The 12,323-nt window shown below is 42.2% G+C and overlaps 1 protein-coding gene across 1 annotated transcript in view; it reads left to right on the top strand.

Moving 5' to 3' along the window:
• The first annotated feature begins 186 nt into the window (after nt 1-186).
• tox2 (TOX high mobility group box family member 2) overlaps nt 187-12,323 on the top strand; it is a 93,465-nt gene continuing 81,328 nt past the window's right edge. Inside the window, 1 exon segment of the mRNA XM_022200989.2 lies at nt 187-842. Within this exon segment, the coding sequence (XP_022056681.2) occupies nt 750-842 (93 nt within the window). The 5' untranslated portion in view covers nt 187-749.

Here is a 12,323-nt window from a genome sequence, read left to right as displayed (position 1 = left end):
TTCGATCACTGCGCGTAAAGACAACCTCTATCCCAGCCAACCGAGGTGGTAACTTAAACTCCGTTTTTTTTTCTTTGTTTAAAAAAAGAAGAAGAGAAGCTTCGTTCTGCTCCCCTCCGTCCATCCCTCCCTGCCCCACTGACCCTCTCCTCGCCTCTCCTCCCTCTGGCCGGTAGAGGTCGCAGCCTAGCAGTGGCTGAGTGGACGGGAACGCATGGATGGATCAGAGCGCTTCCACATGACAAAGCTACAGCGCGTCTGGAAATCAGGAACGGAGAGCGGGCGTTTTGGGAGAGAGAGAAAAAAAAACGTCGACAAGATCATTCCCGCATCTTTACCTGCAACACGTCCGGCTCGGCTCGCTGTCAGGCAACTTCACCGAGCGCACTGCTTCTTTAGTTACTGAGATTACTGAGGCGGGAAGCTGCCCCTGCCCTCTTTCTCCCGTCTCTCCAAGTGAACTTTATAGGGATGTTATATCAGAGCATCACCGTGCCGAATGAACAGATAGTGCTCAAGTAGCTGTAGGACGGATTTAAAAGACTCGAACCTCTGGAGAGACGCTGTGCTCTTCTTCTTCTTGTACTTTTTTGGCTCGATTTTGAAACACAAGAGAAACAGAGAGGGAGAGAAAGACCCGTGTTTGTGTGTGTGCGCGTGCAGGAGAGAGAGAGAAAGAGAGGGAGAGAGAAGTCGCACAGGTTTTTTTGGAGCTACGCTTTCATGCCGTCAGTCTTGCGGACTCTGAGATGGACGTCAGATTTTATCCAGCTCCCCCTTCAAGCGTGGGTTCATGTACGTTACCGACTGACTCCGGTTTGGACTATTACCATTCCAACAAGGTAAACACATTTTCTCTGTACTTTCCAGTCAGTGAGATGATGCAAGCGCGCAGAAGTGCGTTGATTTCACATGGTGACTCTTACATGCGGGCTGCACATGATGAGCTACAAATGTGTTGGAGACTTGGTGCACTTTTGGTTCCCTCGGGATGAAATGAGTGACGCGAGTCTGAATTATCTCGGAACTTTGCTGCAGATCTGATGCTGCTGCGGCGCTGAAAATGACACCTGCTCTTTCCTCGGTGCACGTGGGGCTTCCTTTAATTGCAATCTGTTAATGTGTTAATGTGAATTAACTGTGGGGACGCTGCACCGTCCTGTGAGCAGAGTTAGAGCGCACCACTCTCTCTGGCGCACTGGATGAACTGGAGAGTGCTCTCTCCAAACCAAACTGGGCAAACAGCGAATGTGTGCATGATTTTTTTTTCTTTTTTACCTGATAACCATCAAATTGTTCATTGTATGGTTTAAACGTTTAGGACCTCACACACACTCTTATCTACTGCGCACATGGTAATGGTCAGTGTGCAATTAACGTAATAGACAATTATCAAGATTGCCTTGAAATGTGACAGTGACAGCATCTTACGCGTCTGGGGTATTTGTAACATGCACCGTGCCACTGACGAGCCTGCATATTCATTTGTTTGTGTTATTTTGCCTTATTGCTTGACAAAAGTATTTCCATTTAGAATATTCACCGGGATATTCTTGCATGTTTGGACATCAACACCGTTATGCGCAAAAACCTAATCGTACCATTACGCGCATAGTAACTTTTTAGGGATTGAAATTCATCAGCGATATAAAAAAAATCAACCATCTATGGCAATTAAAATTCCAGAAAATGAAAAATAAGGTTTAGGTTTTTTTTGTACTGCCATTTGTGTAGACATTAATTGCAAGAAGTTGCCAAATGAATTGCGTTTTTTGCGCACGAACTAGTATATTTACAGATAGTTTTATTGATGACCTGAAGTGTAAATACGTGCCATGAATTAATTATCTCTGACATGCTTCTATTTGAGAGACAGTATTTGTTTGCTTCAGTCCTTTTTGAATTGTCATCTTTCCTGAATTATGCAGTTATTGATATTTCTGTTGACAGTCATTGAGCCTGCTGTAAAGAAATCAGCTTTTCACTGTTGCACTCTTTCCAAGTGGTATACACCACGGTGCACGCTCTTTGCTTTGCAGAGAGAGAGAGAGAGAAAAAAGCTTGGCATATACAAATGAGAAATGTCCAACTAATAGTCCCAAGATTACAAGTCGCAAGTAAAGCTTGTTTCATTTTCCTGTGGTCAAGGTAAAACTTGTGTAAACATTTGTCAGTAACTGCTGGGCAGAGCTAGAAGACGCATTATACCCGCAGCCATTCAAATAGGTTTGCTTGCCTTAGCACCTGGAGGGAAGCCAGCAGGCAGTTAACATTTGCTGATGACAAAGTGAAACATTATAGCACAGGACAATATTTGAATTGTTAATCTCCCCTGTTCATACACACAGTCACCTGCATGTATACTTGTACAACACACATGCACACACTCTCCCACAGTTACACAACACTCACTTGCAGAGGGGTTTGAATTACAATGCATGACTATTTACATCATCCAAAGCTCTGCCTTGACTCCAAACACACTGTAAAACTCCAACGTAAAGTGATTATAACTTAACCTCAAATTACACCTTCAATTCTCATGTTTATAAATGACGACACAAATAGCGGGGCTGCTGCATTATTTTTGTCCCTATGACAGAGTTACAACATTCACGATTAAGTGTGTGTCTGTGTGTATTTCTGTGTATGTGTGGTTAAGTCTTGCACATGCATACACATAGCAATGCACAGGGTAGCTGCAGATGTTTACTTAAGATCACAGTGGGACCCGGTTCCCTCCGACTGAGGCTAAGTCTCAGGTCTTGTAGCATTAACACAATGAACTGTAGCCTTCTAGTTATCATGATTCAGCGAGCGTCGAGGCTGTTGGCCCGGTACGGAGCAGGTTTGGGTTTCAAGGACAGAATCATATAACATTGTCATTACTAAAGTAACAGCTGTGACTAAGATGTAAAGTGACACATTATCTGTACTGTAGTCCTGCTGCTACACATAACTGTTGAATAATGATACAGGAGCTTTATGCGACGTTCTGGCAATAGTTCATCTCTCAGGCAGTTTCATTTCAGGAGCAGGATGGAGTTGACCTCCTGGAATAGCACTGTGTCAGAAGTGCCACAGTGCTCTAATGCTACGTCGCCTGCAAATTTGCAAAGATGATAAAAATAACTTTTTTCCCCCTTCATTTCACAGTTATTAGTGGGTTAGTTATAGCTACTGCATCCATGACTTGAGTGGTTTTCTGAGTGTATTTTACAGGAAATTGGAAAGATGATTATAAGTCACAGATTTTTGCATTACACTGGATTTCATTTGTACTTGGAGCTTTTTTGACAAGAATAAAAACCAGATAGAATAATTTCTAGTGCAAGAGCTACACGTATGCAGTGCGATATGAACAGACTCAAAAGTCTCAAACCCTCCCAATTGAGGCCTCCTGGAAGGTGTTGATTCATCACCATAATTTACACTTAAAACAGGCCGAATATACGGACATATATAGCTTGTGTGAAAGTCAGCAGTGTGATTATGCATCACAGTACAGTACAAAGCACAGCAACCAGGAAGTGAGCATAACAGTAAGTGGGACAGTCCATATTTAAAAGCCCATGGCTTCCTGTTCTAGTGGTACAAACTCAACACGTCTATTTCTGAGGGTGACTGTTGAGCTTTGTCAGAATGGCTATAAGTGTACATGCACAAACAGTAGCTGGACCTTTACTCATTCCTGTTTTCTACCTGAAGGGGTTAATAATTGAGGAACGTTAAGAATGTGTAAACTGAAACCGGTTCAAGCTGATTGACTACGGTCAGAGTGGTGGTTGATTGATGCATGGCAAGAATATGGATCCTTTTGACAGAAAAAGTGAATTCCACAAATGTGTTAATGCGTTTGAGCTTTGAATTTAGTAAGAGTTTGCTTGTAAATAGTGAATAAACATCCACAAGTCAGCTATCAGTTTCCAGGTTGAGATACTTGTTGAAATGCAGTCGACTACAGTATACATTCTACCTTCATGAATGCTGAACTTTGGTTCCATTTTACTGCATTATACACCGAGGTGTTTCTGTAGTTTAGCCGATCCTATAAATGAGGTGAACAAGATATTAGAAACACCTGCCAGTATAACACAATACAGTTCAACAGCACCACACACTCCATCCTGCAGTCATAAAGCTGAATTAACACCTCTCTCAAACAATTTAAACAAAACAAGGCTGTAATCTTAATAAAGGTGGGATTTATTGCAGGATTGTTGATTGCATTAGTGTTAGGTGTGCCTAATAAACGAGCAACTGAATGTACGCAACACTGATGTTTTAATCAAAAGGTGATGCTTTGTTTTGCTTTTTCCAAACCACAATGTGCTTCATAATCAAAACACAAAGAGATAATAAGATTATGTAAGACAAAAGGGGCATTGTGCTTGTCTGCATTTCATTTTAAAGTGCTTGATAACACAACCTGTGCATCCACATTTCGGAACAATGCAAAGAACAACACATGAGAAAAAGCATCGATTTGTGTTTCGCTAAGAACCCCACGGCTCTGTTGCTCTTCTCAACTCCATCCAACTTGCATTGTCCTGCACTTGCACAATCACTGTGAGTCATCTTTACTTTTCGCCCAAGATTTCTCCTAATCTTTTTGAAGCCTCTCTGTATCTTTCCTCGCTGAGTGGGAGGCTTGTTTGTTCAGCGTACACTCAGCTGTGTATACCAGCGCTGAAGGCCACTTCTTCGCAAATGCCTGTTTTAGTGGGAGACTATTTGTCAAATGCATTATGACTTGTGCATACCCCCAGGCAGAATCACTCCGGTGAAATGAAGTTGGATAGATTACTGTAGATGTTCCACTTTCTCCTCATCCCTCTTCCCTCTAACAGCATAGTGCCCAAGAGAGAGCCTCTCGTGTAATTATACTGTAGCTAGCTATACTGTAGGTTTATAATCCAATGGTTTGCAGATGTTATTCTTTACAATAGTCGCAGTCTGTTCCAACTTACTGTATGTTATTTACATGCACTTCAGCGTTTTATGAAGGACCGCATGCATGCGTGTTTGTATGCAGTGCATGCCTAATTGCTGATATACTTTGAGGCGAGATATATTACACATCCTTCAACAAGATAACCCTCATTTACATATATGTCGATGCAGATTTTTCTCAGTTTTGCTTTGTAATACCTTTTTTTCCCCCACATCACTGCATGAGCGAAAGTAACAAGCAGCTGACATTTGTCCACTCAAAGAGCAATGAGGCCCGCTTTTGCAGAGCACGTACCACCCCTTTTCAAGTGGTCCGTTCCATTTCCAATACTATCCAAATCACTGTATTAGTCACGGAATACTTCAAAGTATGGACAGGCGAAAATATTTTCCATGTTGAATTCTCTCTCTCTCTCTCTCTCTCTCTCTCTCTCTCTCTCTCTCTCTCTCTCTCTCTCTCTCTCTCTCTCTCTCTCTCTCTCTCTCTCTCTCTCTCTCTCTCTCTCTCCAAAAACATGACTGTAATAGAAACAGAAAAAGAAGAGTTATTCCAGCAGTACCTCATTCTGTACACAGAGAGAAGTTAATTACATGGAGGCAAGCATTCTTGGGTCGGCAGCCTGGACTTGGGGTTTTTCATTGTGCCCATTCATAACATTCTGCTGACTGGCCAGTCCGAGTTGCAATATCCCGACCATTCTCACTGGGAAAATGTTAACCCATGCATGGCTCAAATGCACACCAAAGGGGCAAAGAAATGCAATCTTAGTGGCTGGAAGTGGGAACTATCAAAGAGTTTATTTTTCTAACGCAGTTCCAGGCAGTTAGCTCAGAGCAAATAGTAGATAACATATCTTGGAGGCATGAAATGGACATTTTTGTTATTGTTATTTTTTTGTATTTACAAAAAGATCATTAAACAGTGTTTTTTTGTGACGTTACTTTTCCTGGCAGTATTCATAATCAAGTCTTTCTGTCTCCCCACATCTCCCCCCTTCTCTCTCTCTCTCTCTCTCTCTCTGTCTAACTTCTTCTCTCATTTACCTTCCCAGCAGCAATGTCAAAAGGTTATGGAGGGAAGCTGGATCGCCTGGGGCTGATTGTGTCTTTGAGTTAATGATAAGTAGCTACAGTGTTATTCTCTCGGAGCAGTGGGGCTTAGATTGTGTTGTGTGCACAGACCGTTACAGTAGGAGGAGAGTGGACTGTTTGCGAGGATTTTGTTGTTAGATCGCGTTTAAAACGCAAAAGAAAAAGCGAGAGATGCTGTGCATTTTTCAACTGAATTGCACGGATTGAGCGGTTACATGCAGAGCTTAACCTTCCTTGTAATAGGTTTATGTTTGTTCAGCTACATTATTGTATAGTTTCAACACAGGAGAAAGCCCCCAGCGCTGCCACAGCAATGATAGTGTAGTTCCTATTCCATAGCTGCACCTACTGAGGATTTCATGGGGGGTATTTTAAGGACAATTGTCTGTTTGGAGAACAAGTAAGGGGGATACAGCTGTCCATAACAGGGATTTACCACAATAGGCTATAGTTTAACCTACAGGATAGTGAAGGTGACAAAGCCTTAACCAGGCTCTGCAGCAGTCCCGTCGCTCTTTTCTGTACTTTATAATCTCGACCAGACATGACTCAGAGCTACTAGAGGTGTTAAGAGGGTCATAAGTCATGTATAGCTGAAAATAGATACTATAGTTTATCCTGCCTGGTTAGCTACTTAATCACCAAGGTCCGTAGAAACAGGCTATTTATGCTGATGATTGATTGTATTAACTACCAAGAATTGAGTCATGACAGTGCATTTTTTAAAAGTCTTCCCAATATAATTTGGTGATATACTACTGCTATCCAAATCATTTCTGTGCTGTTATCGCGCCCTAATCTATCACCCAGTGAGTTTATTATAAGAAATCGCCAGACTGCTTTTAGGGTAAGACTGATAGCAGGTTTTCCAGGCTCGGTGGCACGCATGGCGAACTGTAAGTTACTGCGAAGCACATCAGCCGCGTCGCGAGATGTCAGAGTAATTCCGGTTTTGACGTTGATTGCTAATCGAAGCAGCCCAGCCCGAGTCCAAGTCGTGCCCCTCATTAAATCACATTAACCCTAATTATCGTCGCCGCCCCTTGAAACCCAAATGCTACAGTCTGGCCTGACTCTTGGCTCCTCAGCTGGATGTTGGGTGTGTGTTTCATACACTTGTGGCTTGTGTAAAGTCTAGTCCAATGTGCCAAAGCATTTTAAACTGTCTTCACCTCAGGAGGCCACTGGTTTCTCAGTAGCAATTGCCTTGACTGGCTGTCTCTCTCTCTCTCTCTCCCTCTCTCCCCGCCTGCCCCCCCTGCTTCTACTGCTTTCCTCATGCAGCCCAGTTTCCTTGTGCTGTTTTATATTCACTTCTTGATTGGTTGGGGGATGGGGTGGTGGAATAGCATTTGAGAGGTTAGCTGGTTAGTGCAGGGAGGGGGAAGTAGATTTGGTGTGTGCATAAAGATACAGAAAGAGAGAGCGAGAGAGAGAGGGAGAGAGAGAGAGAGAAGGGGGCTGTAGATGGAGGGAAAATGGAGAAAGATTTTTTTAGGGGTACTTTATTTTTCAGCTCGCCATTGAGTCTGTAATGTCATTCAACGATGTGGAAACCAAAATGAGCCTTGCCACCAGATGTGTTCCAGTCCAGATAGCGACTTGAAAGACAGACGTTTATTGTTTTAGTGCATTTGGTGTGGTTCAAACCCAAACTGCATGAAATGTTGATTGATGGATTTCACTAAGGAATTTGTGTGTATGTGTGTGTGTGTATGAGAGAGAGCGACAGAGAAGGATCTGCTTTATCTGATTTATTTAACCATTTCTGTGCCCTGTTCTTTGCTCTGTCTGCTGATGAGAAGAGACTGTATTTCACTGTGCTACAGTAGCATTTCAAAGCGGATTCATCTGCTTTCCATCAGCACCGCATATGAAAAAAAATACAACCCCCTGACTCAGTCCTTGTTGTACCGAGGCCTTGTTGTATTAAGTCATGTTTCCTTTTGATTTCTACAGATTGTGGCCTTTATATTTCCATAAAGCATAGAGACAAAAGAGCACCATGTAGCATGCTTTAGTGGACTAAAATATGGTACTTACAGCAAAGACAATGCATCCAAACTTGTTGTATGGAAGCCTCTTTTTTCATTATAACAATATGTCAAAGTCAGTATTAACATTCAGACAGCTGTGACCTGTTATGCAACTTGATGTCTTTGGTTCACCAAGGCCAACAACCAAACTTATTGTTGTTGCTGACATTTAGCGGCATCCACATGCATGTGGTTTAGACTGTGGGTCAGGAAGTGCGTAGTTCAGTGTTTTTGCAACAGTTTTAGAATCCCAACTGTGAACTGCATGTTCCTAATTATCATACAGTAACATTTTGTTGTTCCTATTGTTTTATGATTAAGGTATCAGCATGCCAACGTGGAGGCAACAAAGACAAAACATTTTCATTGTGCTGAAATGCTGCAATTCCCCCAGCAAGAAAGCTGATCTTCATTAGGATAATTGCTCCATTTCATTCATAAACAAATAGACCACAAAGTGATTATTCTAGATGCTGGAGATTATGAGCGCAGTTCTTGGCCTTGGCAGATTTGTGTAAAGCAGGCTTTGGTACATAAATTAGCGTAACGATTGTACGAGAAAACCATATCAACATTTCAAATAAGCACAGACGGAGCTCATCATCTCTCACTTTCACACTAGCCACTCTGCAAAGATCTCACAGTTCATCCAGCAATTTGTTTTTCATTCCATCTCTCTGGGAATGGTATTTTATAGCCCATGTTTTGGTACTGTCATGACTTTTTTTTCTCACAGCTAAGCCTTTACCTGAAATGGTGTGAGACCATGGTGCAGGAAATGAAACACGAAGGAAAGGAAGGAGTGGAGGAGAGGGGTCAGGGCGATTTTGGGGCATCTTGACAGGTCAGACAGTGCCTGTTTTGACAAGCTGTGGACATGACAGATCGACTCTACGCTGGGTATTTCTATCAACCTCAGTTAAGTCTGTTAAGACACCAAATCACCCAACAAAATAAATTCATCCTCAGCTTATTCTGGAGACAGCGTTCATCACCGCCACTGTTGACTTAATCATTTTTTGTCGTATTAATTCTTGACTGATAGCCGATTCAGGTACAGGAAAGTTTTCGACTACGTAAGAGGCAGAGAGAATTTGCTTGTTGGAGTTGCAACATGCCATGTGGTTTATCGGCTGGCACCGCAATCCTCGCGGCTCCTCCTGATGGGTGTTCCTTCAGAAAAGGTCAGCGAGAATGCTGCGATCCAACAGATTCCATAGGATAAATGTATAAAAACACTGATAAACACAGTGTCTGCGCTGTCGAAGAATGCAGCTGTCGGGTGTATTAAGAGAGGTTCGCAAGCCTGGGCAAACACGAACAGTTGTCTTAGCTTCCTGAGGCATGTCCTGTGCAAACAGAACTGGAGACGGCTGGTTCAGGTCCACACTCAAAGACCACGGGCCCACTGAGTACACACACAGAGACATACACTCTCCCACAGGTAGACACACACACTCTTGCATGCAGATGCAAGCATGCTCGTACTTGCATAGCATAAATACACACGAGCGCACATGCGAGCACACAGACCACAGAAATGCTGTCGTGTTGCTGTGCACCGACAGCCCAACCCGCAGATTACTGTACTTTATAGCATGAATGTTTTTGGTATTAACGGTTGACCCTGTGATCAAATGTGTGATTGCAGTTATTATTTTCAGAAAGATTTATGGTTAAAGCACGCACGGCGACCACACTGATGAGGAAGATAAGCAAGTTTTATTTGTTTGGCTTTTTCCGCAGATGTTCGACTTGTCAATAGATCGTGATTGAGTTACCTCGGGGCTCAACAGGAGGTTACTTAGCTGGCTGGGCCACAGAGGATTGGTCCTCCACCGTGTTCTGTTTGTCTTGGTGCCTCTCTGAGCCAAGTGTGTGTATGACTCCCCTCCTATCACTACAAACCCACAGTCCCCCCAGGCCCCTTTTTTGCCTCAGTCTTATAAACCACCTCTGGCACTTCTGGGCTTTGTTCATAATATTTTCATTGTAGCTTTGCCTTACTTTCCAGGAATTTTTATTCTCCGTGTGTTGGTAGTCAGTCTTTGCTACCCAGTCATTTTCAGTGACAGCCTAGTATAATTAGTCCTATGCAGCAGATACCCTGTACTTAAATGCAGATGTAATTGCATTTCTCTTCTTCTTGCATATCGGTGATGAAGCTGATCTACCACTACGTTTACACTGTTGTTTTTAAATCCTCACACACATGCAGGATGATACTGAAAGCAATGTGTGAAGGAGCTTGAGATTACTTAAATTCATACCCTCTCTTCAAGAACTGTGAACGTACAGTAGCTGTTTCAGGCCTCAGTATGTTGATTGGTATGTGATGTGTTGGTGCAGCTGAAACTGAGTGTGTCCATTGTGCAAACACAGCATTGCTGGCACTCCTGGTTTCACTTAATCTTTGACACAAAGGCACTGGCATGTGGCTGGGCTCTCAGACAGATTCAGTGACAGAGAAAGAGAGCTAGGCAGAGAGAGGTGCGGGGAAGTGTACATAAATAGGGGGATAATTGCGCGAAAGTTACCAGATCTCACATTTTTAAACCATTTACATTTATTTATTTTTTAATTATCTCCCTACCTAGACAGGAAGATTACCTTTGTGTAGGATTTCTGTAGGCCTTGAACATCACAGTCATAAGGACTTCCTGAAGCAAACACAGCATCGTATGACTGATTTCATGCCTGGTGCTTTGGTCACCTCAGGACCTTATTCTGGGTTGTAGAATACACAGACAACCACATATACTGCCAGTATGGATGGATGATTTATTTGCCTGCCGTCCCATAATTACCCACTGGGAAGATGGGAGGATCTCTCTGAGCTTATAGTTGGTCTTTGCCGTAAAAAAAAAAAAAAATCCAGTGAGACTTTAAACGATTTGCCAATAAGCTGTTTTAAAGCGTCTTTTGATGTTTTATCAAGAACGGAAACATTAATTGGAAATGTAGTCGCCATCGCTGTAGTGGTGGAAATGGAAATGAAAAACTATTTGAAACATTGTAAAATGAAAAACATCTTTTTTATTTTTTATCCAAATTGGAGTTGTGTTTTTAATTGCTGCATTTCTGCTTTTTTTTTGTAGTGAAACATTACCTCTTGGCACCATGGGCTGTTGTTTGCAAAGTTTGATATCTTTCAGATGCAGAAGCATTGCATTCTGATAAGTAATGAAGGAATATTTCCACATCAAAAGAATTGTTTCCGTGTTTTTTGGACATGGCTCGAGGCTGGAAGAATGAATCCAAAATGGAAAGTGGTGACCCCTCATCAGACTTTGACAGGATTTTGCTGACACCAGTCACGGGTAATCACCAGCTTTTTGGCAGGAGAAAGGCGTCAGGTTTTTTCTAGGTATGCACCACCTAATATTCTTTTAATTGACTTCAGAGAAACTGTATCAAGACGTGCTGATGAAGTTACAAATTGGCTAAAGCAGCTCATTCCGAGCGCCAGATCTCCTTGTTCCTTTTGGTTTGGTTTGTTGTACTTTCTGCTGCTCCGCATAATGACGAGGGTGGAAGAGTGGAAGATTTCAATTACTCAGAGAAAGTCAAGAAGGCTGTTGAAGTTTGAGAAATACAACACGAGCTGGTTGCTATGTGGAGATTGCGCCCGTTTGGAATGTAATTAAATTGGTTTGGCTGCTTGCCAGTGAAAAAATACATTTCTTTCTTCTCATCTCAAATGAAAATGTATAGAGTGTTTTGCTGAAAAATACCTGGAGGGAACAGTAGGCTGTTGAATATTTGTAATACAGCTTGCATTGTGCAGTTGAAATGAGTTTTGAGATGAGTTATCCGTTGTGGTTTCCCCTTTGACATTTCAAAGGTATGCAGCTTTTGAACCATGGATTTACTGTAATCTATTTTTTTCTATTATTGATGTGTGGTTGAGTTATAAACTGTAGATTGGCTTCGCTGCCATTTCACTGGCTTTGCCATATCAGAAACCACAAGACCATGCTGCAGAAGTAGACTTTGTAATAATGTTTGTATATAGTCACATGTAAAGCCCAGTTGTTGCTCCCAGTTTACATATGAAACTGCACTAGACTGCTTTTATGTACCATATAGGGTGTGAGTCTCTTATTTTCTCCTCTGTCCTTCGAAAAATTAACCACTGAAACATGTAACAGATGTTTCCAACCATCATAATTCGAAAATAATGACCAACTGATTCACACACATAAGGAAAAATATTAGAGCGTGAAAGCAAGAGTGAAGTCT

The sequence above is a fragment of the Acanthochromis polyacanthus genome, chromosome 5 (genome assembly GCF_021347895.1).
Source record: "Acanthochromis polyacanthus isolate Apoly-LR-REF ecotype Palm Island chromosome 5, KAUST_Apoly_ChrSc, whole genome shotgun sequence".
NCBI lineage: Eukaryota > Metazoa > Chordata > Actinopteri > Pomacentridae > Acanthochromis > Acanthochromis polyacanthus.
This window is presented reverse-complemented; position numbering and strand designations above follow the sequence as displayed.